The sequence below is a fragment of the Condylura cristata genome, unplaced genomic scaffold (assembly GCF_000260355.1).
Source record: "Condylura cristata isolate star-nosed mole 26May11 unplaced genomic scaffold, ConCri1.0 scaffold00024, whole genome shotgun sequence".
Lineage (NCBI taxonomy): Eukaryota > Metazoa > Chordata > Mammalia > Eulipotyphla > Talpidae > Condylura > Condylura cristata.
In genome coordinates, this window is record NW_004567125.1 from 9,377,808 (window position 1) to 9,404,277 (window position 26,470).

General features: G+C 55.1%; 1 protein-coding gene across 1 annotated transcript; it reads left to right on the forward strand.

Annotated features, from left to right (window-relative positions):
* Positions 1-912: 912 nt before the first annotated feature.
* Positions 913-23,262, forward strand: ATP1A2 (ATPase, Na+/K+ transporting, alpha 2 polypeptide). The gene is made up of 23 exons (XM_004688371.2): positions 913-1,060; positions 5,431-5,535; positions 5,746-5,805; positions 7,096-7,299; positions 7,711-7,824; positions 8,070-8,204; positions 8,867-8,984; positions 10,460-10,728; positions 11,479-11,677; positions 11,782-11,891; positions 12,019-12,153; positions 13,077-13,266; positions 13,371-13,546; positions 16,093-16,229; positions 16,557-16,707; positions 16,807-16,975; positions 17,202-17,356; positions 17,584-17,707; positions 17,835-17,980; positions 18,206-18,336; positions 20,172-20,273; positions 20,369-20,460; positions 21,370-23,262. The coding sequence occupies exons 1-23, from the start codon at positions 1,049-1,051 to the stop codon at positions 21,396-21,398; spliced, it is 3,063 nt and encodes a 1,020-aa protein (XP_004688428.1). The 5' UTR covers positions 913-1,048; the 3' UTR covers positions 21,399-23,262.
* Positions 23,263-26,470: the final 3,208 nt, after the last annotated feature.

Sequence of the window (26,470 nt, forward strand, 5' to 3'; positions counted from 1 at the left end):
TGTATTCTTTGTCTTCCGTATTTTGTATTCTTTGTCTTCCGTATTGTGTACTCACTGCATTAAAGTTCCTTTTCACTAAAGTCTTATATGTCTTATCTTGATGTGGTGGATGGTAGAACCTATTTAGAGCAGGCAGGTTTGGGGGTTCAGCGGTGTCCCTCCCCGTGCCCTGTAACAAACCCAGACATGGATTCAGCTTAGAGTTGTCAGCCATGTTCACTCAGGAACACAGCAGCAAGGGGAACAAGAACCAGAGGTGTGTGGATGTCAGCTGAGTTGGTTTTCCCTCGCCCCCAAGCCACCTGCCTCACCCCTGGAGTCCTGATCCCCAGACTAGAAAGGTAGTATCTAAGGTGGAGCCTCTCTCCTCTTGTCTCCTAACTTCTTGCTCCCTCTTGAGCCCGTTTGTGGCTTTCATGGTCTTCTTCCATGGCTCCCCAGGTATACGGGGATCCTGGGCTACCACACTCATTTCTGTGGCTTCAGGGTCCCCACAGCTGAGGTCTAGTCTCCAATTCTTTCTCCAGGAGATTGGATGTGGACTCAGGCCTGAGTTCTGGTGCTGTTTTATCAGCTCAAATTGTTTAATCTCTGGGCCTCAGTTTCCTCACCAGGAAAACAAGAGGCCTGGTGAGAGACCACATGTCCTCTGCATCTTGGCTGCTGAGGGGGATGGCCCCCCCACACCCGGCCCCTCTCAGGGGCATTTCCAGCCCTCCCCTTCGTTTCCCCTCAGTAGTGGCTGCCATTGGCAGAGGGAGGCTAAAGGGAGCTGAGGGGAGCACTCAGCTGGACAAGGGACCATCCAGGCCAGTTGCTCAGGGGCGGGAGGGGAGGAGTCCTCGGGGATCCTGTTTCAACAAACGTTTCTTTCCAAGGAGGGGAAGGCGGGGGGAGAGGGGAGAGGGACCTATTTAAAGCTACCCTGTTGCTCAGCCCTCTCTGACTGTCTGCCGGGGTCTCCAGCGTCCTGGGCAGGCTGGCGTGTGGGCTCAAGAGCCTCCTGGTGACCTCTCCTGTCTAGGCCCCTCAGCCACTCTGCCCCAAGATGGGCCGTGGGGTGAGTACCCCCAAGAGTAGTTCACTTTGTAGGGAGGAGAGGGTTCTCCTGGAGGTGAGGAGGGCGGCAAACAGAAAGGATGAGGTGGGATGGGATGCGTGTGTGTGTGGCAGGGAGCTGACTGAGTAGTTTGAACCGGACGCTAACAGTCTCAGCGACGAATGCCTGCACACATCACACGCTCTTTCTGCACCCCCACAACCTGCCCTAGAGCCACACAGAATCCCTTGCTCTTCCTCCACCTTCCTGCACCTACACCCCTGCTCCTCCCACCTGGCCAGTTCCATGCCTCCCTCCTCAGTGCAGCCGCTGATCTCCCAGGTGGAGGGACCCCTGGCCCTGCTAATCCTCCCCTTCTCCTCTCCCTGAAGAGATCTACTTGCCTGAGGGTCTAAGTCTGAGGGTCTAAGTCACAGGGAGTGTTTGCCCTTAGGACACTTAGCAGCTCCCCGCTGGGGGCCCTGAGCTCCAGAGAAGGCTGGGAGGGGTGTGGGGCGGGAGAGAAGGCCCCCCGGCCCTGCCCAGCCCGGCACCCTCCGGATGTACCAGCCCCAGTACTGTCCTCAGGCTTTGGGCCACAGGCTTTGAGGACTTTCCCAGAGCTGGTGAAAGCAGCCTGCGCCCCCCAGCCCACCCCCTCCGGGCACTCTGCAGCTGGGTGTGCCAAAGGGAAGATTAACAGCCACTGAGGGGGCAGGGACAGGGCTTTGAATTCTTGGAAATGAAATTTCCATATGGAGAAAAGTGACCCCATCCCTCTACATACTGCCTGACTGTTTTCCTTTTGTGGAGCACTGGAGGGGCAGGGAGCAGTGAGGGGGTGAGGGTGCTGAGTATGGAGGGTGCCTGCAGGAACCTGGGGAGGAATTCCTGGGCCCGGATGGGTCAGGCAAGGACTTGTTATTGCAACAAGTTTAGCAGCTGGGAAAACTCTCAGCTTGGACTCCAGGGTCCCTGAGCTAGGGTGGGAGCTATAAATAGAACCTGTGTGCATATGTGTGCATGTGTATATATTGTGCATGTGAGTGGAGTGTTCGGTGTGAGTGTGTGGACATGTGTCTGAGTGTCTGCATGCGCACAAGTGCACGTGGCCTGGGTGCTCTCCCGAGGCCGGAGATGGCAGGAGTGTCCGTGGGTGGGCACGTTTGTCGTGTCTCAGCAGGTGAGTCAGTAAGCTGCGTAGTTTCAAGCATGGGTTAGCGTGGAGGTTTCTGCCCGGGAGCATGGCTGTCACTGTGAGTGAGCATGGGTGTGTGTGGGATGAGAGTCTGAGTTGCCCATGGGCCGCAGCCCATGGGTGCTGTCTGTGAGGTGTGGGTTCCATGGAGCACAAGGTCACCACTGGGGGAAGATGTCCTGCTTTGGGACCTTAGGCTGCACCTTGACCTGTCTTGTTCCCCCCAGAGAAAGGGGGCCCCAGCGGAGACCCAGGACCTCTGAGAAAGGTCAGGCTGAGCCTTGCACCCTTTGCCACGGAAGGAAGGAAGGCAGGTGGCCTCTGCCTGCTCCAGCTTGGAACAGGGTGGACCTGCTCTCTCTGCCTGGGAGGTCCTGCTTGGGGTGTGATTTGACCTTGACTTCCCAAGGAAACACAGTGGGGTGGACGCTCTCCCACAAGGTCCCTGAAGACCCTTTACCTCCACCCCTAGCAGCAGCAGGTGAAGCAACAGCAGCTGGAGGCAATGCTGGCTCTGTTTGGACAGAGGCACTGGGGAAAGTGGGCTTAGAATTCAGCTGCCTGGGGGCCCCCAGAAGAAAGCACTCCCACCCACATCCTGGTGTAGGATTCGTCTCACCTCCCATCCCTGTCCCCCAGCCTTTGCTCTTAGAGCAAGGCCTAATGCCACCCCAGCACCCTGTGACCATGAAGGGCAGCGTGGGAGTCGGGGGAGGGACCATGTGGTGGGAGGGAGCCCAGCCTTCTCCAGCTGCCACTGAGATGCTGGGGAAGGGGGGGGCACTGGCTGTTCTCCAGCTGCCCCCACTCTGTCCCAGCCTCTAGCTTGCTCAGAAAGAACTCTCTGTTCTCCAGCATTCAAGACCGGAGAGGGGGACTTGTGGCTGGGGAGGGGAGAGGAGGGGGTCCTTGCTTCCTCTCTTTCTTTCTTGCCTGGGCAGCCTGCTGGCCCGAAATCTCCGCAGGCTCCTGGCCGCAGAGTCTGAGATCCTTGCCAGGACAGGAGGGGGGAAGGGCAGCGTGTCCAGCTCGCTTGTGGGACACCGGTGGACGCCTAGAGCAGGAGCTGCTGCACAGAGCTGCTTAGCCCAGCTGCCATCCAACACGCCAGCGTGCGTGAGGCGGAGGCGCTCCTTAGCACGCTTTCACGCCTGACGTTCAGAACTTCTCAGAGCGCTGTTTCTCTGCCCCCAGCGCCAGCCCCTTCCTCTCTGAATACCCAGGCCTGTTTCTTCCTGAAAGCTCCTGTGGGTCTCTGAAACGATGCGCCTGATATCTTGCCTGCATCCCTCTGCTGTCCTCATCCACTTGCAGTCCTGTCGCCCCTCCCTCCCAGCTCCCCAGGACAGAGCCTCAGGGTCCCCGAGATGGTCAGCCTTGGGAAGTACATTTGAGTCAGGATCTGCCTACAGAAACAAATGTCAGAGCCACTGGTCACCTTGCTGGAGGCACACTCAGGACAGCCTCTAAGGCAGCCTTTCACATGGCTAGTGTCCAGGGCCCAGCCGTCCACCACAGCGTCCCCTGGGGTCCTCCTCTCCCACCCTGCCGGTCTCACGTCAGACGTCACCCTCTCCATGTGCTGAGTGCGTGATCCCGCTTGTCCAGGGCACGGCCACATTCCGGGGACTGCTCCTGACCCACTGGTGGGGGACAGATGCCTTATGCCAGCGCGTGGACGGCTTGTAGCCCAGGGAAACTGCTCTGGGTGATACTGTAATGGCACATTTGTCAAACCCAGAGAACGTACACCCCAGCAGTGACGCTGGTGTAAACTGTGCACTTGGCGTGGTTCTGATGAGTCAGCGGAGGTTCATCAATTGTAACAAACGCACCATCTGGTGGGGGTGCGGGGGGCTGTGTTGTTGGTAGGATCTGATGGTGGGGGAGGCTGCGGGCGGGGGCTGGGGGGCAGGGGGCACGTGGGAACTCTGTACTTTCTGCTCCATTTCGCTGTGAACGTAAAACTGCTCTTTAAAATAGCTTTTTAAAACTACTTTTTAAAACTCTATTATACCACAAACAAATAAAATCAACAAGCCCCAAGAAACCCCAGCAAAGTACTTGGCTATCGATCCTGCCCTGATATTCATTTTACAGCAAAAACAAAGGTTATTCTAGCACATTCCTGAAAACCTCATCAGCCCTGGGGACCCAGTGGGGAAACTGAGGCTCAGGGGCAGAACAGAGCAGCCCTCTGTGCCAGGACACACGCCCCGCTCTCCGAAGGAAGAGGGGGGATACTGCCTCCAGGCCTTCCACAGCCCTCCGGTCCTGCCTCCAGGACAGCCGCCTCCTGCGAGGGCTTCCTGCCCTCTTCCCCGAAAGTCCCCTGTGAGGCCTGCAACCTGGAGACCTGAGACTCTGGAGTAGAAGGGAGCACGGGGCCTCCTGGGGGTCCAGATAAAGCCGTCGCCAACTTGAGCAGAGACCCAGGAATGCCTGGACCAACAGTGACATGTATTTTAGTTTTAGATTTACTCTCAGGGGTAGTTTCTTCTTTTTTGGACAAATGGGGCCGGTTCCCTTTTTGCCCAATTGTTCTTTGGGGCCTTGAGTCCTGCAAACCGCCTCTTGTCCAGGCATGATGGACAAGGTTCCCAGCACACTGTGACCCCACTTCCTGGACTTGCTCTAACCCTCCAGCTCCCGGCTTCTCCGAGCCTGAGTCCTGCTGAGTCTATTTCCCCACACCCAGTCTGTGGTTCCCACTGGCCTCCAGATAGGTCGCTGTCCTGACCCCTGAATCCCAGACCTGTGTCCCCCCAAATCCTTAACCATCTTACTCTTTTAATAGTGACGTAGCCATGGTGTTGGGACAAAGATACTCCTCCAGGGCACTGCACTGCCCCAACCACCCCAACCCTGTCCTAAATAGCTTAGGATGGAGCTTTTTAAGTTTGTTTGCTTTATTTGAGCCCTATTTAGCAGCAGGGTTCTTTCGACAAACAGAATCTTAGCAGAACTATTAAACAGCTCAGAGTGGGAACTATGAGTCCCCAGGCCCTAGTCTCCCCCAAACACAAGCATAGTACTCACAGCTCTGCCAATAGCTTACAGGCTGAGGGGCTGGGACCCCACTACCCTCCAACCCCGGACTGTCAATGCCCTCACTCCTGTGCCACAGCTCCCCACTGTCCAGGCTCCAGCCTCTGTCCTCCCTGACTCGCTGGACATTCCCTTCCTCCTGCAGGCCGGCCGCGAGTACTCACCCGCAGCCACCACTGCGGAGAATGGGGGTGGCAAGAAGAAACAGAAAGAGAAAGAGCTGGACGAGCTGAAGAAGGAGGTGGTCATGGTGAGCCCCACGCCCTGCCTGGTGGCCATGAAGGGACCTGGCCTGGGAGAGCTGCCCTACAGCCCAGTGCACCCGAGAAGCTCTCGCCCACCTCTGCTCCTTGCCTCGCCCCAGTGACAGCACTCCCCAACCCCAACCCCGCAGCCCTTCACACACATTCTAGACACAGCCAGCCTCCTTCCCCAGAGTAAAGTGACTTCCCTTCTCCAGGATGACCACAAGCTGTCCCTGGATGAGCTGGGCCGTAAATACCAAGTGGACCTGTCCAAGGTGAGTAGGGGTCCTGAGCAGGCACCGGAGAGGTATGAGGTCCCCCGAGCATCTATGAAGAACCCCTTCACAGATGAGGCCCAGGCAGGACTGCTGATGGCAGAGGCTGAACTCGAGCCCAGAGCCCTGCCCATGGCCGGTGGCTCTTCACCTGTGTTTCTGAGCCCGGGACCCCAGGGGGCCCCCAGGCAGGCTCTTCCCCTGCTCCAAGCAGCTTCGGTGACACACAACCTCCCACACAGCTCCCATTGCAATGCACGTGCCCGCCACTGTGCCCAGGGCTCTGCGCTGGGCCCACTCCGCACGCAGCCCCGCACTGGACATCACCAACACCCGCGTGTGTCCAGTCCTCACGCCCACCTGGGAGGAGGGGCTGCATGCTGCTCATTAGGGCAAGAAGCCCGATGAAGAGGAGTAGCTTCCAAGGTCTCAGTCCGATCCCTAAGCCTGTCATTTTGAAAAATAAATCACTAACGCCCTCCTGCAAGCCTTCCCGAACCACTTCCTAAGACTCCTTCTCACTTTAGTTCCCTGAATAACCCTCTCACTATCTGGCATAATCTCTGCCGTCATGTTGCCCCATGCAATCACACACTCCACAGCTGGGGGCTTGGGGGATCTTACCCACCCATCTCTGGCCCACGGAGCTGATGTAGCGCCGGTATGCAGTAGGCGCTCAGGACACACGTATTAGATAAATGTGTGGCAAATCAGAAGCGACCTCTGGCGGGGCTCAGTCTAGAGGCAGAAAGGATGCAGATGCCAGGCTGTCGTGGGAGGGTGGAGGGAGGGGGCTAGGGCAGCTCTGGTGCCTTCTGAGTGGGTATGGGGGGGTGGACCCCTGAGGACTGGGGAACAAGCCAGGCCAGGCCTGCTGGGCAGAGCGACAGATGGCCCTCGAACGTGTTTAACACTGAAGGTCAGTGACACAGGGCTCCTCTCGATGCCTGGGGAAGGGGAGCGCTCGATGCCTGGGGAAGGGGACAGAAGTTGGGGGGAGCTAAGAGATGTCTTCCAGGCACTCTTACCCAGCTGCCTGGGGAGATGCTGGTGGCCCAACTAACATGGGTCTGAATCCCGTGACAAGCACAGTCAACCCTCCCCCACCTCAGGGACTCCAACAGCCCACCAAGCCACCTCCTCTAGGGGCCTCTCCTGGCCGCCACACTCTTTCCACACAGGGAGTTGTCTCTCCATCTGGATGCCTCCCCCTGCCAAGGAGGCGATATGTGGTGGGGTGGGACCAGCTGGATCTAGACGAGACTCTCACCCTCTCCTTGCCTCCCCCAGGGCCTCACCAACCAGCGGGCCCAGGACATTCTGGCTCGGGACGGCCCCAACGCCCTCACTCCACCCCCGACGACCCCGGAGTGGGTCAAGTTCTGCCGTCAGCTCTTCGGGGGGTTCTCCATCCTGCTGTGGATCGGAGCCATCCTCTGCTTCCTGGCCTACGGCATCCAGGCTGCCATGGAGGATGAGCCGTCCAATGACAATGTGAGCCAGCTCGCGGCCGGCCAGCCATGGCTGCCCAAGCTCACCGCTCCCGTATGGTTGGGGGTCAGGGGACAGCACAGCCTCACAGGCGTCCTGCTCCTTAGGCTCCGAGGGGTGGGGTCTGTGTATCTGCACACCCAGACACGCACACAAGCGTGCAGTCACTCATGACTGAGGCGGCCTGTCTCCGTTCCTTCATACGCACATGGAGGGGACCCCTGGTCCCCGCAGAGAAGCTCCAGTCAGGGGTCTCCCTCAGACCACCGCCTTAGGAGGCTGGGGCTAGAGGGGTGAGGTTGGAGGACACTTGCCTCTGCTGGTCACAGACAGGGGACACTGACGCTGGGGCGGGGGTGAGGGGCAGCCCCCTCCGGGTTGGGAGAGGTCTCTCTAACCCTGTGTCCTCTCCAGCTGTACCTGGGTGTGGTGCTGGCTGCTGTGGTCATCGTCACCGGCTGCTTCTCCTACTACCAGGAGGCCAAGAGCTCCAAGATCATGGACTCCTTCAAGAACATGGTTCCTCAGGTAGCTGGTGGGCCCCAGGCTGGGCATACGCTTCCTGGGAGAGTCCAGCTGCCCTTCTCAGCCCTGTGTGCTCGGGAATGGGTCGTGAGCCAAGAAGCCCTCCTGCTCTCCCGTCAGGATCTGGGTTTGTGGCTGAGAGCGTCTTGTCCTCCTTGGGGGCTTGGAGGGAAGGCGGGGCCAGCAGGAGAAGGGGTGAAGAAGGGGTGGCCGTGAGCATGTTCTGAGAGCCTTGGGCCTCCCTCCAGCAAGCGCTCGTGGTGCGGGAGGGAGAGAAGATGCAGATCAACGCAGAGGAGGTGGTGGTAGGAGACCTGGTGGAGGTCAAGGGGGGAGACCGCGTGCCTGCTGACCTCCGGATCATCTCTTCACACGGCTGCAAGGTGAGGGGATCGCAGAGCCACTGGCTGGGCCGGAGCCCTCTGCACAAAGGGAAGGGGGAGCGTTAAAGATTGGGGGACTCGGGTCCAAATGCCAGCCCGGGCCCACACCTCCCAGCCGAAACGGTTTTATACGTGGTGCTTGTGCAGGGCTTTGCCTCCCGTGCTGGGAGGACCCCGGCCGGGCAGGTTTCTTTCAAGCGCACTTCACAGCAACCACAGGCTGAGGAGCAGTGACCCCTCAGCTCCAATGTACCTTCCCGGATGCTGTCAATTGAACTCTGCAGTAGGCTACCATCAAGCAGGGCTGCTGTGCGAGGCCACAGTCTGTGCTAGGCACTGCCCTAAGAGGTGCCACTGGCACCGGTGACAGTGCTGGTGGGACCCCTATAGTTGTGCACTGCAGAGATTCTGGCGACATTCCCATTTTACAGACCAGTCAAAGGAGGCTATGCTGGTTGAGTAACAAGCCCAAGGTCACATCAGCAGCCAGTAAGAGCCAGGTTTCCAGCCAGAGCAGGGACAATAGCTGAGTAATGCTATAAATATGTGATGAGGGCAAGTGCAATTTTGGGTCAGGGAGATTGAGTGCGGTCAGCAGCAGGAGACAGCTGTGTGTGCTCCTGTGTGCCTGCCCCCTGACGGCCACGACCCTTCCTCTTCAGGTGGACAACTCGTCCCTAACGGGCGAGTCGGAACCCCAGACCCGCTCCCCTGAGTTCACCCATGAGAACCCCCTGGAGACCCGCAACATCTGCTTCTTCTCCACCAACTGCGTGGAAGGTGAATAGCAACCTTATCCAATGTGGGGCGGTCGGGGACCCAGACTCCCAGATGGGATTGGGGGGGGGGTGTCCAGAGGAGGGAGCTGAGGGATAGGAGTCTGAATATTACAAAATAGTCCCCGCTTCCCCCCACATAGCAGGGTGTTGGTTGGGGAGGCCCAACTCCATAGAAAAGTCACCTCCCCATGAAGCATCTCCATTCCGTCCTCCCCAAATACATGGTGATTCCGACGCTCTCAGGTGTTGGCTGAAGGCCCTCACACACACATGTGCGCACACACACACTCGTGAATGCACATGCACAAGCCCAAGTCAGCCTGTGAGGCGCTCACCTCCCCAGTTCTGGGACGGTGTGTCCCTCTCTCACCCCTGTTTTAACCAAGCTGTGACCAGGGGAGGTGAGAAGGTTCCTGGCCAGGGAGCACTTGAGCCCTCCTCAATCTCACCGGGTCTGTGCTTCAATGAAAGAGCTGCCTGGCCTCTCGAAGGCTGCCGTGTTTGCTCCCCCACCCGCCTTCTAGTCCTAGGACAGCTGCTGCCCAAGGGTAGGGGTCCACTGTGCCCCTGATGGTCACTCCCAGAGCCAGAGGGGGCTGGTGTGGAAGAGGCTGGGAGGAGCTGGCAGACACGAGGCCACAGCCCGTGGCCTCTGAAAGGGGCCCAGGAGGCCTGTGCCCGCCTCCCGCCCCTCTCCGCTCTCTCGGGTGTATTGCGTTTCTCAGGGCTTTCCCTCCTGCAGCAAACTGGGATTACAATGAGAGCCACCACACATTACATTTCCTAAATTTTTAATGTAGAGATTCTGGAATTTGCTCTACACTTCCCACAACTGGTAAATATGCCTGGTAAAGTATTAGAATTGCTGATTCTGAACTGATGGGGAAGATTGGAGAGGAAATGAAGGGCGATAATACTTGCTGAGGGCCAGCTGTGTGCCAGACACGGGCCCAGCTACAGCACCAGGCTCCCTCGTTTAATCTAAACAGCACCTAGTCGGAATACAGCCTGCACCCAGACCCGGGCTTGCCGCCCAGCTCACATACCCTCACTGCTGGCTCTGCTTCCCCTGACACCACACGTGTCCCTGCTAGGGTTAGTGACTGCCTGGCTCTTCCATAGAGACACCTAACCTGGGGAGGAAAATCCACGTGGTTTCTTGTGTTCATATTATACTTTAGGATGATAACAAGCCTAATTGATTTTACTGAAATACTGTAGGCAGTTGATTTTATTTCATTTATTGACTCTCCTCAGCTGGATCTCTGAGTTTATTTGCAAGGTTTTCCAGGCCCAACTATAAGGGACCATCAGCTGTTGTCACATCAAGTCTGGGACTGGTGCTCTGTGCAGGGAGAGCGGCCTCGGGTCTGGGTCTGGCTCCCGGAGCTGTGCTGGTTTCCTTTCCCAGGAAGGAGGGGAGCCTCAGGCCTGGGCCCCCAGCATACCCAGCCTGGCGCCCCGTCTGTGTTCCAGGCACTGCCAGGGGAATCGTGATCGCCACGGGTGACCGGACAGTGATGGGCCGCATCGCCACCCTGGCCTCGGGCTTGGAGGTGGGCCGGACGCCCATTGCCATGGAGATCGAGCACTTCATCCAGCTCATCACAGGCGTGGCCGTCTTCCTGGGTGTCTCCTTCTTCGTGCTCTCCCTCATCCTGGGCTACAGCTGGCTGGAGGCCGTCATCTTCCTCATCGGCATCATCGTGGCCAATGTGCCCGAGGGGCTGCTGGCCACTGTCACTGTGAGTGGTCAGGCTGAGGAGCCACCGGGGTCCTGCCATGTCTCCTCAAAAATGACAGCAGCACATAGCTGCGCAGCAAGCCTTTCACTTCCGGCCCCTGAGATCACAGGTCACAAGCGCCCGTCACCCACGGCTCTGGGGTGAGCCTGCCCTCCTCCGGTGGGTCGTGACCAGCACTCAGTCTCCCTCCTGGAGCTTGCCTGGTGGCCTTCCCCATGGGCGGCTCACCCCCTCCATCTGGAGCCTCTCCTGCAAAGACTCTCAAGGGTCACCAGTGACTAACTAGCAAATCCAGTGACCTTTTCCCAGCAGCCATCCTTAACTCTGCAGCTGAAATGGATACTGCTGTCCACCCTCCTAAATTCTTTCCTTGGCTGCTGTGACGTATCTCTCTCCAGGCTCTCCTCTCCTTTCTCCCCTGCAGTGTCCCTCCCACACCCTCACCCCCCCCACCCCAGTTCTCAGCTGCAGCTTCCTGCTCTCCCCTTCCCCCTGACCGAGACCGTCCCCACTGGGCCTCAGTCCAGCGGCCTTCTCAGGGTGTTCTCACACAAAATCTTCAATCCCCTACTCCATGCCTCACCTAAATATACACCATGATCTCAGCTCAGCACTCACACGGGGCACAGTCAGGTCCGCATGTGCTTTCCCCTGTGGGGTGGAAGGAGGGAGCAGGATTGGCGCCACGCCTGGGTAAGGTCATGGATGTCTCCAGCCCAGACTGGGCCTCTCGTTCTCCCCTCGCCATAGGTGTGTCTGACGCTGACGGCCAAGCGCATGGCGCGCAAGAACTGCCTGGTGAAGAACCTGGAGGCGGTGGAGACACTGGGCTCCACGTCTACCATCTGCTCGGACAAGACGGGCACCCTCACCCAGAACCGCATGACTGTCGCCCACATGTGGTTTGACAACCAGATCCATGAGGCCGACACCACGGAAGATCAGTCTGGTGATTGGGTGCTCAGGGACAGGGGGTGACTACAGGGGTTCAGAAGTGGTGTGACCAGAGGGCTCTGAGATGAGCCAGCTCGGTTCTCCCTCACCTCCTTCCAGGGGCCACTTTTGACAAGCGCTCCCCAACATGGACGGCCCTGTCCCGCATTGCTGGTCTCTGCAACCGAGCTGTCTTCAAGGCTGGACAGGAGAACATCTCTGTGTCTAAGGTGGGGAGCGGTGTCTGCATGCCAGTTCACCTGTCTTCCCCCTGAACCCTGTGGGGCTTGGGGGGACCTCTGTGACCTACTCGGTGTCCACTCCTCTGGCCCATGTGACACTCACCCTCTCCGGCAGCGGGACACAGCGGGCGATGCCTCCGAGTCGGCTCTGCTCAAGTGCATCGAGCTGTCCTGCGGCTCCGTGAGGAAGATGAGGGAAAGGAATCCCAAAGTGGCGGAGATCCCCTTCAACTCCACCAACAAGTACCAGGTCTGGGGGTTGCTGGGATGAAGAACCTACCGGGCCCAGAAATGAAGCGTGCACAAACCACAGGGGTATTGCTGATAGAAGAGGGGGCATCTGAGGGGCCTGCCTCTCACACTGCGTCTCACGGCAACTTGGATGTCACTCTGAGTTTCATCCCTTATGACCACCTGTCTCCAGTTAGGCTCTTCTTTCCAGGGTACCCCATCTTCCGGCCCAGGTCCCCAAACTTCCTTCCATCCTATTCAATTGGACCACATCCTGGAAAGTTCTTGAGGTGTTCCTCAGCTATGTGTGTGTGTGTGTGTGTGTGTGTGTTGTGGGGGGCGGGGGGTTTCACTGCCAAGCCCCGAGCACAGCATCCATCTTAACTGACCTGAGTGAATGCTGCTGAGTGACACACTCTTGGGACTGTGAGGTTGTTGGGGGACTGTGAGGGCCGAACACATTCTGCACCTCTACGACAATCATTCATGGATGGGGCCTATTTTGTTTTTTTTTTTTAATTTTACAACAGTTTATTTTTACATCATTTTGTACATTTTTTTTCCCATCTCAATTGTAATCCCCGCGGGTTTCCCATCACCAAGTCACCCGTGTGCCATCACCATAATCCCGTGCACTTCCCTCCCCACCCCCCACCCCCGTTTTTGATCCCATTTCCCACTCCACCCCTGCAAAATGTCTCTGGTATATGGTTGTTCATTGTTCTTATTATTTTCTCGCCTGGTCCATTATACTCCTGCTATGAGTGAAATCATGCGGTATTTTTCTTTCTCTTTCTGGCTTATCTCACTAAGCACGATCTTTTCCAGCTCGGATGGGGCCTGTTTTTATGAGCCAGTTTCCTAGCCAGTCTCTGCTCTGTCTTGGGTCCAAGCTGGGAACAAGGCACCACGGGCCCTCTGTAACTGCTGCCCTCTCTCCAGCTGTCCATCCACGAGCGAGAAGACAGCCCCCAGAGCTACGTGCTGGTGATGAAGGGGGCCCCGGAGCGCATCTTGGACCGCTGCTCCTCCATCCTGGTGCAGGGCAAGGAAATCCCTCTGGACAAGGAGATGCAGGATGCCTTCCAGAATGCTTACATGGAGCTGGGAGGCCTGGGAGAGCGTGTGTTGGGTGAGGACAGAGCTGGAGTAGGGCTGAGAGGACCCCAGCCTCAGTGCTGCCCTGGGTTCTGGCAGCCCCCTCCTGCTCTCATCCCTCCCCTCTGACCCCTTCAGGGTTCTGCCAACTGAATCTGCCCTCCGGGAAGTTTCCTCGGGGATTCAAATTTGACACAGACGAGCTGAACTTTCCCACCGAGAAGCTGTGTTTCGTGGGGCTCATGTCCATGATTGACCCTCCCCGAGCGGCTGTGCCTGATGCCGTGGGCAAGTGCCGGAGTGCAGGCATCAAGGTACTGGTCACCCCTGCTCCACCCTCTCCCCCCGTGCTCAATGTCATAGTATTTTCAGGACTTGAGTCTCTTTCCTGCTGAACAAGAGACACGGTGCTGGGGCCCCACAAACAACAGCCCCTTGCCTCTTGGAGCTTATATTGTTTCCAACATGCAGCTCTAATGTTCTCTCTCCCGCCTCCCGCCTCTGCCCTGCCTCCCCCCCCCCCCCCCGGGTCTCCTGACATTGCATTCAGCCATTGCAGTGAGAGCCCTCCAACGCTGTGGATCAGAATCTTTGGCTCATATAAACAGTGCATCATCCCATGAGCCTCAGCGTGAACCAGGCTCTGCTCTAGGCTCTGAATCTGCATGATTTCACGAGCTCTGCACAGCAGCAGGGGAAGATGAGGCAGAGCCATCTGCCCAAGGCTGCACAGTGGGTCATGCACAGCCAGCATGGTAGCAGCAGCCGGCTGCTCCTCACAAGAGGACTCGGAGCTGTGATTTCTGAGCCCCACCCTGTCTCTCAGGTGGGGACATGATCCCTATTAGAAGTTAAACCAGCTGATTTCCCAAAATAAGTACTCGTAAGTGGTGCAGGGGCCTGCTGTGAGCCTGTGCTCCCCTGCTCAGCCGGGCTTGCCACCATCAGAGCTATGCAGGGGGTGCCCCAGGCAGCCAGCACAGGAAGCAGTTAACACAGCCTCAGGGAGCTGAATGGTGTTTTACAGCAGCCTGATATTTGATCTGCCTCATAGGTTAGAGATACTTTGTAAGGCAGTGAGAGAGGCCACTCAGGAGCAGGGACAGCGTGTACCCAGTGTGGCCGGCTGTGTGGTGTGGGTGCCGTGGGGGAGGTGGCAGAGGAGCCTGGGGCCTGGGCCAGGGCCCGTGGGAAGGACTTTGCTTCGAGGCCGGACATGGGCTTTATCCCACGGTCCCCAGAGAGCCACAGCGGTCCAGGGGGCAGATGTGGCTTTTAGGAGGCGTCTTCATCGAGGAGGAACTGGATTTGGGAAAGAACAGAGGCCAGGAGACAGGGCAGAGATGGCTGAAAATTGAGGTGGTAGTGGTGAGCGGGGGTGGCGAGGAGGCACGTTAGGAAATGGTGGTCAGCCTGGACGTGGGAGGCGAGGGACAAAGAGAGAATGATGGGGCTGGGCTCTGAGGCCAGGCAGAGGCCAGGCAGGCGGGTGGCGGCAGTGAGATCCTGGCTTCAACCTGGGCCTTGAGTTTGGAGTATAATACCAGCAAAAAGGCTCCCGGGACATTGGAATGTGGTTTGAGTTGGGAAAGAGGGTCAGCTCAGGACACAGGTCTCCTTAGCACAGGAGCGTGAGGTAAAGACATGCGAGTGTGTATCGCTATATGCCCAGGGCATGTGTGAGCACAGGCACACACGGGCCTAGCAAGGGAAAGGAGCCAGAGGAGGCCAGTCAGACCAGCCAAGTTGGCCGGACACCCACGTAGTGCCGCTCACTCTCCTGGCTTGCTGGCGGGCTCATCTTCGCCTGCGCCGAGCCTCAGTGAATGGCTGTCCCCCGCCCGCTAGATGCTGAAGGTCAGACTTAGATCTAGGTCCCCCCTAAGTCCCAAGCCACCTGCCAGTGGGCTTGGCTGACATGAAGGAGAGCGAGAAGAGTCTGAGGAGAGAGGAGTCTGGGAATGAAGGAGCCCCAAGACAAGGGAGGGGGTAGGAGGGTGTCAAGGACGGTGTGGGCTAGGCCAGTACCTGGAGGGGTGGAGGGGATGAAGTCTGCGAAGATGCTTTTGTTTTATATTGGGAGACCCAGATGGCCGTTGGGGGGCAGTTTCAGTAGAGTGTATAGACGGCCTGAAGGGGTTTCCTTCTCAGAACCTGGGGGTTTGGCCCACAAATCCACACACACAAGTGTAGCCCTAATACGACTTTGGTCATCTGTTTCTAACAGCCTCCGAGTTGTCAAACAGCCTCCACATCCAAGTCCACTCACTACAGCCACAGGGCTGGGCACTGTTGTGGAGAGGCAGGGCCCACCCTCCTCCCACACTGAGGGGCTGTCAGAGGCAGAACAACTGGGAGTGGCAGCAGGGGGAGGGGGAGGGACTGTCTCCCCAGTGATAGCCAAGTTCTGGTCCCCTGGGCCTTGAGCAGACTGAGGTCCTCTCTAGACCTTTATTTCCTCACTGGTAAAATGAGGGAACCACTTAGGGTCCTTGTAGCTCCGACAGTCTGGCTCCCATAAGATCCGTGGAAGAGGCTTCCCAGGGAGTCTCCTGAGCCCGTTACTGTGTCATGGAGGCAGTGCTCCTTCTCAGCAACTATGTCTGACCCCCTGACACAGCTTGTCTCTCCCAGCTGCCCACCCCCACCCGCCCCCCACACACGCACTTACACATCGAACACATGCTCACACACCCAAGCATGCAACACACCCAAACACACATGCATGCATGCACACCGGTGCACACAGACACATGCACTCACACACACGCCCATTCCATGATTTGGGCTGGAACCCATCACCCCACCATCTGTCTAGTAGCCTGGCATTTCCTGACTTTTTACCTCTCCCTCTCACCAGGTGATTATGGTGACCGGGGACCATCCTATCACAGCCAAAGCCATTGCCAAAGGCGTGGGCATCATCTCTGAGGGCAATGAGACAGTGGAGGACATTGCCGCCCGGCTCAATATTCCCGTCAGCCAGGTCAACCCCAGGTGAGGCCTCGGTAGGGCTTCTGTCCCCATCCTCTCCTCCAGAACACTGTGTGTTCCCTAGGTACCTGGCTCCGCTTCTGGGCCTTTCCAGCCCTGCTCTGGTCTGTCCCCAGTGTGTGTCCAGTCTGCAAGGAGGGTCTCTCTGGACTAAGGGTGACTCTAGACGGAGACAGTGTATGCAGCGGAGCTAGGGCTGCCCATCTGAACCCAGCGGGGCAAACAGAGTGTTGTGGGGGAGGGTCACTGGGGCCCTGGGGCCCCTGATTTGGCTCCAGCAGCAGGAGAGGTGTGGGCCAGTCCCTGGCACAGCATTACTGCCCCCTACAGAGAGGCCAAGGCGTGCGTGGTGCACGGCTCCGACCTGAAGGACATGAACTCGGAGCAGCTGGACGAGATCCTCCGGAACCACACAGAGATCGTGTTCGCGCGGACGTCCCCGCAGCAGAAGCTCATCATCGTGGAGGGCTGCCAGCGGCAGGTGAGCGGAGCCGGTGGGCACAGGTGGGTTCTGAGCAGGAGCTGGATGCGAGCCAGAGGTGGGCTGGGTCTCCATCCTGCTCCTGGAATCCTCTCCCAGGGAGCCATCGTGGCGGTGACCGGAGACGGGGTGAACGACTCCCCGGCGCTGAAGAAGGCTGACATCGGCATTGCCATGGGCATCGCGGGCTCTGACGTCTCCAAGCAGGCGGCCGACATGATCCTACTGGACGACAACTTTGCCTCCATCGTCACTGGCGTGGAGGAGGGTGAGGAGGGGCAGGGTGGGCTGGCCCCAGGAGACCTGGTACCCAAATATCTTCTTCCAAGGCCCTTTACCAGTGGAGTCAACCAAGGGTCCAAGGATCCCCTCAGCCTCTTCTCTGTCCCTCATTTACACTCTTCCTCTGTCAGGAGGAACAGCAGCCATGTCTTGGGAACTGGGGTGGGGAAGGAACCTCTAATCTCCCTGATGCCCTCAGAACCTCCCCACAGGCCGCCTCATCTTTGACAACCTGAAGAAGTCCATCGCGTACACGCTGACCAGCAACATCCCCGAGATCACCCCCTTCTTGCTCTTCATCATCGCCAACATCCCCCTGCCTCTGGGCACTGTAACCATCCTCTGCATCGACCTGGGCACGGACATGGTGAGTCTGGGAGCAGAGGGGCAAGACCGCGTGCGGGCACAGTGGACAGGAGCGGCAGGGTGGAAGGAGGGATGGACCGGGAAGCAGCCTGGTAGCCGTGGCAAAGTGACCACAGGCACAGACCTGGAAGTTAATGGGGTCTCCGTAAGCTGTTACCACATTGTGTCAGAGATCCCCCTGTGGGTGTCTCCCTTTAAAGCCCACTGACCCCCTCCCACTGCCCTCAGGTCCCTGCCATCTCCTTGGCCTATGAGGCAGCTGAGAGCGACATCATGAAGCGGCAGCCCCGGAACCCACAGACAGACAAGCTGGTGAATGAGCGGCTCATCAGCATGGCCTACGGGCAGATTGGTGAGTGGCCCAGCCTTGGGGGAGCCCCCTCAGGTTCTGGGACCATGGAGGGGCAGGGGCCACTGTCTCTGCCCTGGGGCTGCCCCGCTGCTTCCTTCTCAGACCAGACGGTCCTTTGCCCCCCCAGGGATGATCCAGGCACTGGGCGGCTTCTTTACCTACTTCGTCATCCTGGCTGAAAATGGCTTCCTGCCCTCACGGTTGCTGGGCATCCGCCTGGACTGGGACGATCGGTCCACCAATGACCTGGAGGATAGCTATGGACAGGAGTGGGTGGGTGGGGATGTGGTGGGGCAGGGTGGGTCCACCAGTGTCCTGAAGGATCACTCCAGACAGAAGTGGATGGGTGCTATGTGCAGACCAGTGTGGCTGAACCTGGTGGGGAGGCCACTGGGACCCCGTCTCAGGGCATCCTGGTGCCCAGGGTTGGTCATTGGCTAGAGCCAGGCTGTGCCTCAGGCCCTGCCCTCTCCTCTCACACTCTCGCTCTGGCCCCAGACCTACGAGCAGCGGAAGGTGGTGGAGTTCACATGCCACACGGCCTTCTTTGCCAGCATTGTGGTCGTGCAGTGGGCTGACCTCATCATCTGCAAGACCCGTCGCAACTCTGTCTTCCAGCAGGGCATGAAGTGAGCGCCCCACAGGCACCACCCCCACCTCTGGGTTGGGTCCTTCCTCCCTCCCTCCATTTCTTCTTCCCTCCGTTTCTCCCTCCTTCCCTTTTCCCGTCCCCCCTCATGCCTTTCCTCCATCTCTACCCTACCGACAGCACCCCCTCTTCTGCCAGTCCAGGGTCTCCTGTGCACGCACATCAGCAGACAGCTCTCCTGTCCAGCGGAGTGCTGCTATCTTTGGGGTCTTGATGCTCAGGGTCAGGTTCAAAGCTTCTTATACATGAGCCACTGTGTACAGGTCACTGCACTAGTAATCTGCAGACTGTGCCACTCACATAGCTTCACAGCCCTGCTATGTCCTACCACAAGCAGTGGGCACAGCCCCAAGTCTCGAGTATGGGATGGAAAAGGGTGGGGGGAGGGGTTGGGAGATGCTAAACCTTGGTGCAGTTAGTAACCTTTAAGATGCTAGGAGAGGGAGGTGAGACATCTGTCGGGTAATTAAAGGAGACGCAAAGGCGATTCCAGTAAGGCAAAGCACTAGCAGGCAATGGGAAGAAAACAGAGAGCAGAGTCCAGGCCTGGATTCAGGTCTGGACTGGGGACTCACTGTGCAGGGAGTGCGACTGACAGGTGTGAAAGAAACAGCTGACATGGGCGGGCCAGTCACACCAAGGCCACAGCCAGGCCGCCAGGCCTCATACCCACTTACCTCCTGGCCCTGGGCCCTAAGAGCTGCTGTCTGCGTTATTCAAAATGCTTTCTGGAAATCATACGCTTCTGGGAGAAACTCCACGATGACTGAAGTCTCGTTCTTTGGTGAAAAGCCAAGAAAAACGGATCAGAAGGCGACGTGCCTGCGTGGCAACCCGCACTTCTATTTAGACACCCGTGTGTTTCTAGTTTATTGTTCTATTTTGGGGTTTGTTTACTGCTTTATTTTCTTATTGAGGTAACATTAGTTTACAACACAGGGTAGGTTTAGCTTAGTTCATTTTCAACAGGGAAATGCACTTCTTCCTTACTAGCAAAGCAGCTGGAGAGACAATTCATGAAAATGTGGTCTCTAAAGAAGAAAATGAAGATGAATGTCAGCAGGGAGTGACAGAAGTTTGGGAACCACTGTGCGCCATAAAGAGGGCACAGCCTCAGGTCATGAAAGATGGGGTAGTATGCACTTGCCATGTTCCAGAATTTTCCAAAGGTTCACTCCCACCATCTTCTAGGCAGTCCTAGGATGAAATTTGCATTTTACAGAGAAGGAACAAGAGAAGGTAAGGGCCTCTACTTACAACCAAAAGCTCGCAGGTGGCAGAGCTGGGGCTAGACTCTCTGACGCCAGAAGCTGCCAGCGTCTTATCTGCCCAGCTTTTTCTATGCTGATGGTTGAACGGGTGCAGAGGCACTTACTACCTGGCAAGCCTTCCCTTTGTTGAGTACTTAACGTTCTCTTTATTGAATCTCTACGATGAGAAACCAGCCAGGGTGATAAAGAGCCCCTTGCGGGAGAGACCAGACTTGGGGTCCCTGTAGACTTTCCCGAGGGTCTGAAAGGAAGTTTATGCAGAACACAGCTTCTCCAGGACAGAGTGCAGCACCCAGCACGCAGGAAACATGTAGTAACTGAGTGAATGTAGCTGCTAGACAACGGTCAGGTCGAGTCAGTAGCAGAGAAAGTAACTTCTTTCTTGTGTTCCCCCAAGCAAGAGAAAACGGGGTTCAAGGGTACTGGAGAAAGCATCCTTGCAACATCCCCTCCCACTGCTTCACCTGTTCCCTGCCCCGGGGGCTCCCAGGCCTCCCCCTCCTGGCCCCCTCTGATGCTACCCACCCTTCCTCTGCCTTTCCAGGAACAAGATCCTGATTTTCGGGCTCCTGGAGGAGACGGCGCTGGCTGCCTTCCTGTCCTACTGCCCCGGCATGGGCGTGGCGCTGCGCATGTACCCACTCAAGTGAGTGTCTCTGCGGGCGCCTCCGCCACCAGAGTCCCATCGGCCAAGTCTTTCAGGCCGGCCTCTGAGCTCCAGCGCTGTCCTGTTTTTTTCAGGGTCACGTGGTGGTTCTGTGCCTTCCCCTACAGCCTCCTCATCTTCATCTATGATGAGGTGCGGAAGCTTATCCTGCGGCGATATCCAGGAGGTAAGCCCTCCCCTGCCACTCTCACCCCACCATCTGCACCCCCACAGCTGCCTGTCCCCTAACCTCCAGGATCCAAACCCCTCTCTTTCCAACGTGGGACCCCTGCTCCCTTTCTGGACCCCATTTCTGCAGGCCCTCAAAACCTGGGGTCTGGGTGCTTGGAGCACCTACTCTTGTGCACCTACCTTCTTCCTGGCCTGTTATCTCAGTGCTAAGTCCCACCTGTCCCGCAGCTGGTCCCCAGCCCCCACCCACTCAGTGTCAAGCACCAGAGGGCCCTGCCAGGTCATCTTGTCCCACTTGCACGTTTTACAGATGAGGAGAGCAAAGAGAACTTAATGGCCAGGGTCATCAAGCAGGGAGGGCTGGCCTGGCCCCGGAACCCAAGCCCGCTGAACCCCAGCAGCAGCCAACAGCACTTGCTCCCCAGCTCCCCTTTCTGATCACTTATCAAAAGCTGAATGCGCATGGGCTACCAACCCAGTGTGGTCCATGGCGGTTGCTGGCTTTGGCCTGCCCAGTAATGTGTCATGTGTCTTTTTCATTGGCCCAATATCTACAATGTAGGGGCTTTCCCCAACACGAGCATTTCTGATGGCTGTGAAGTCCCCAGAGCAACTATACCTTGCCCAGCTCGCCCTCCTAGGTGCCACTTGTCCCATGAACGCCTTGCAGGCATTTCCCACACGCAGACCTGTCACCACTGTGCGGAAGGTGCTCTCCCCCAGGTGTACCTCCCCTTCTCCTTCCCCTGACCTAGACCCCAGCTCACTGGGCTCCTGCCCCTCTCACAGCTTCTCTCTCCACCCCTCTTGTTGCACCTGGCCTCAACCACCAAGCCCTTACGAGAGTTGCCTCTTGCTTCCTTTTAAACTCTTGCTGCAGCCTCCACCCTAATCTCTCTGACAGGCTGGGTGGAGAAGGAGACTTACTACTGAACACGTTGGAGAGAAGAACCGGGCTCTGGAAGATGGGGTGCTCAGGAGGTGTGGGGGTGGTGATAGGGAGGGGTGGAAAATGCCATGGTGGTATTTGGGGGGAAGACTTGGAAAGACAGAATGAGGCAACATGGCAGGCTAAGTAGACAGTGGGTAAAAAATGCTGGGGTTGCCCCGACGGAAGCATCAGATCCCACCTCACATGAGGACACCTCCCCAGATCCCGCTCCACCCTCCACTGTGCTATCCAGCCTTTTTGAGAAATAGGAAGATCCCAGGCCTCCCCACCCCCTCTCTCCACTCTGCCCCCCACTAAAAGATCAACATGCAAAGACAGTTGTGGTCAAAACCAGAAGAAGGGAACAGATAAACTATGCCCCGATCTCTCCAACCGCACCCCACTTCCCACTCTGATCCCTCATTTACTTCCCTCCTGACCCTGTCACCTCTTCTGCTCAGACCTGGAGTTCACCCCAGTTTCTCCTGGATAATGCTCAGGGAGGGACGCTCCTGGAGAAGCCTCTTGTTCCCAGGCAAGGCAGGGTGGGAAGCTAGAGCAGAGTGAGCCTACAGGAACCAGGTCAAGGTGTGAGTGTGGCCAAGCAGGGCAAAGACAGAAGGAGAGAGAGCACCACTGACCGTGTCCTCCAGGTGGCCAGTCATCAGCTGGAAGTCTGGGCTCTGTCTGGGCTCTCTGCAGACTCCCTGCCAGCAGACCAAATTCAAATCCCATCCAAGCAGCAGCAGAGGCAGGACAGGGAGCGATCTGGGAGGTTGTCTGGGAGGCAAGCTTATCCCACTGAAGACCTCGCTGATCCTGGTTTGAGGTCTACTTGCCCCATGTGGCCTAGGGTCACAGGTGCTCCAGGTCTACCACCACTCGCTAGAACACTAAGTCCCCAGACTGCTGTGTGCTCTGAACAGCCACAGCACGTTCCCTGCTCACCGCCACATTTCCTCCAGGCCATGCTGACGGGTCTTGCATCATCCCCAGGCTCTGGCCGGCCAGCCTGGAAAAGCAGTTCCCTGGCTGTGGGCTGGAATGGGGGTGGGCATGTTCCCAGAATCGCCTCTGCCCAGGGAGATGCAGGATCCAGTTAGGTCATAACTGGTCTGCATCTCAGGAGGAAAGGGGAAGCGTCACAAACCTGCCTCTGCCCTCTGGACGGCAGCTGCTCCCCCAGCGCCCTCCACACGGACACCGTCTGGCCTGCTTTCCTGGACATGGGACTTGTTTCCAGGACCTTACCCTTAAGCCCTTTGCTCTCAACACACCTGCCCGTAGATAGCTCTGCCCATTTTGTGGCTGGCTTAGAAGGCTTTCAGAGGGTCCGGCAGAGAGACCTAGAGGAACCAAGCATGGGAGAACCACCCAAGAAAAACAGCAGAAAGGGAAGAAGCACAAACACTAAATCATACCCCCACACCTTCCAGCACTGTCAATTCATTACACTGGAATTGTACTGCATCAGAAATACCTGGAACTAGGTGACTCATTGTCTCGGGCTCGGAAAACTAAATGAGAAACCATAGTAACTTGGACCTAGTTAATTTGAGATTTGTTGACTGTGGACAAAAGCTTATCTTTGCACAATCAGTAAGAATGGCATTTCTTTAGTAAGTTAAGAGCACATTGCTAGGGGCTACCAGTATACTTAGTTTACCTAAAATAATACTTTGCTGGTGAGTTGGGAATATCCATTTAGAAGTAGCAAGCGCATGTGCTAATTATCATCAACTCTTATGTCTTTGCTAAAGAAACATCTGCAAGACCTTTACCTGGTGAGCTTCTGTAAGGCATTAGTTTGAGGCATTACATGTGTTCTTGAAAATAATAAAGTTGCATTTCTTTATGAAACCAGAATTCCTTCCAGAACTCAGATTTCTATGCTTCATACTTGCCTCCCTCCCAATGTGGGATATGGGAGTGAGCCGTGACAGGGATGGCTCGTGGGGGAAGCGGTGCAGTGAGGGTAGGCTTCGTGTGAGACACGAAGCTGAACCTCTGACCCTGGCAGAAATGCTTTTCATGACCTTCCCCTTTTATCTACAAAATAGGAAATGTGATGATTCACCAGAGACAGCTGACAATCCAAAAGGTCATAACAGTAAGAATGAAGCAAAAAATAGGGAAGATGATTATTATCAAAGGAAGGCATTTACTATAAGATGAGTTGCAAAACCCTCCTTGGTTCCAGAGAATTCAATGAAGAGTTGAAGTTCTACGTTCCTTGAAGAACTTCCTTAGCTTATTTCAACTGTGCTAGGGCAAGAGGGAAGGGGAGTTTCTATTGGCCAGCTGGTTTTATGAGAGGTACAGTTTTAATAAAATTTAATTAAAAACCTACATAACTTGGCTGCAAACAAATAGTAGAACTAAAGTTAGTTAGTCTTTTACACAGAAAACTAACAACTAATGTTCACTGAAATAATGATTAAACCCATTTCCAAAAATGTTGAGATGACCAGAAAAATTCAACATCTATTCCTGATTAAAATGCTGGAGGAAAAAAGTATACAGGAAGACTGTAATCATGTTCTGAGCAAGGAACAGTTGAGACAAAAGCAATAGTAATGGCATCTGAAATCCTGGATAAGAAGTTTGTATCTATTCTAAAAAATAGATAAAGAAGAAAAACCTAGAAGACATAAAAACATGTTTTAAAGTAAAGGACATGATTAAACTCCTAAAAAAAAAAATCCAAGAAAGTCAACCAAACAAAATACCAGCAACAACAATAAAGAAATTCTTTAGGAACTTAGTTATTGGGCACAAGATAACAACTTTTTAAATGTTCAAATGATTTTATGTTTGTTTTCTTGTTTGTTATTTTAAAATTATGTTTATTCAAGTAATATTGATTTACAACACTGAATATATTTTAGAGGAATAGGTTCACATCTCTACAACTATATGTTATCACACCACTTCCATGGCAAAACCAATATAAGATATCAAGTATTCAGAAATAGAATGTAACTCCAAGTACCAGTGAGATGGAGAACACCATGCAAAGAGCTTCTATTTACAACAGAACCAAAACAAATTATACTCAAGATTAAGCATGTGTGACATACGGGCTTATTAAAGAAAATTTAAAGTGCAATGAAAGAGTTCAAGAAAAGCATGAAAACATGAAAAGCTAGACTCCACTGCCATTAGGAAGACAAAATGTAGTAAAGAGAAAAATAAATCACTACAAAGAGCCAATCCAAAAAAAATTAAAATCCACTCTGTATTTTTATAAAGCATGACATATAGGCTGTGACATTCAGCTGTAAGAAGTAATCAGACAAGAATAATGGAGTTTTTGTAAGAAATTAACTCTGAGGCCAGCATATCTGGCCTAACAGACTTTAAAATATCTCAGGCCATGGGCCCTCCCTGGTGGCGCAGCATGATGAAGTTAGCCACAGTGACTGCAGCATGAGTTTGATCCCCCCCACACACACACACCTGGCATGGCAGACCTCTCCTGTCTCACCCACTGCTCCCCTCAATAGTGTATTTCATTAGAGCCACCTGTTCTGCTCCCCACTCTGTCTCTGGTGAATCCTCTCACCACCACCCCCTGTACCTCAGCTTTTGTATGTATCAATAAACAAATCTTTTTAGAAAATAAAATATCTCAGGCCAAAGCAATGATTATCAAAACCTTTAGGATATAACCTGGAAATTCACCATCTGCCCCACATATATTTACCGCTGTTTGTGGACCTTCAGCTCTGCGTCAGGTGGGGCTTGAGTGTGTATAGGCCATGTGAGGTCCATAGTCAAGTGGAAACAAACAACTAGACAACTAACAAGTCAGCAGATAAACAAGCAGGATAGTGTCTGGAAGACAAGTGTGTGGAAGGCCACAAATGATGGACGAACAGACAGACGGATGGACGAGTGGGCAGGTGGGTGGGTGGGTGGGTGGAGGGGGGCCTGCATGTGAATAGGACTGTTTTAGATTTGGCAGCCATAGCAGACCTCTCTAAAGAGAGAGACTGTGTTAAAATCAAAGGAACAGAATAGGGTTTCCAAAAATAATTTCAATTGATTATATGTTGGTAAAATCTGTGAGCAAGTGGGCTGTTGTCCCATAGATGATGCAAAGATGAACTTGGCACTTTTAACTTGAATACTAACCTTGTGCTTAGGATTTTCTGATCTACAGTCAGCACAAAGACTGGGAGAAAATAACTGTAGTATGTATAGCACATGGTTCCTACAAGTCAATACAGCATGGAAAACTGGGCAAATGATAATAATTCACAAAAAGAAAACTGAGATCCAGACAGTTGACAAATACAAGAAAACATGTTCACCTCGTCTATATTAACTGCAAATTGGACTTGCAAAATACCAAGATTCACCAATTATAATGAATAAAATGCAAAAGATTAAGGTGACCTAGTGTAAAAGAGTGAACAGAGAACATTCTGGGATCTTCTTGTTAGGACTTGGAAGTGCAACTTTAGGATTTTCAATGAGCGTATCCTATGATTCAGCAGCATGAACTTGTGCTACAGAGCTAGAAGCTAGGGGACACATATATCAAAGACACTGCTGCAACAATGTTTTTGTCTATTTTTAAAAAGATTTATTTATTTATGCATACAGAACTGGGGTAGAGGCCAGAGGCACAGGGGTGGTAAGAGGATTCACCAGAGACAGAGTGGGGCGCAATAGGTGAAACAGGTGAGGTCTGCTGCACCACATGGGTCGTCTCCCGGGCTGGGGATCGAACTCCTGCTGAAGTGGCTGCGGCTAGCTTCCTAGTGCTGCACTTTAACCCATAGGGCCACCAAGGAAGGCCCTGCAACAATGTTTTGTTTTTTTTTTTATTACAAAGTTTATTTTTACATCATTTTGCACATTTTTTTTTCCATCTCGATTGTAATCCCCGCGGGTTTCCCATCACCGAATCACCCCTGTGCCACCACCATAGTCCCGTGCATTTCCCTCTCTTCCCCCCCTCCCCCATTTTTGATCCCATTCCCCACTCCGCCCCCACAGAATGTCTCCGGTATATGGTTGTTCATTATTTTTGTTATTTTCTCGCCTGGTCCATTATACTCCTGCT

Coding starts and splice junctions, on each gene's coding strand:
- ATP1A2 (XM_004688371.2), top strand. Junction 5,806..7,095: donor ACCAAGTGGACCTGTCCAAG/GTGAGTAGGGGT, acceptor TGCCTCCCCCAG/GGCCTCACCAACCAGCGGGC. Junction 12,154..13,076: donor ACTCCACCAACAAGTACCAG/GTCTGGGGGTTG, acceptor CCCTCTCTCCAG/CTGTCCATCCACGAGCGAGA.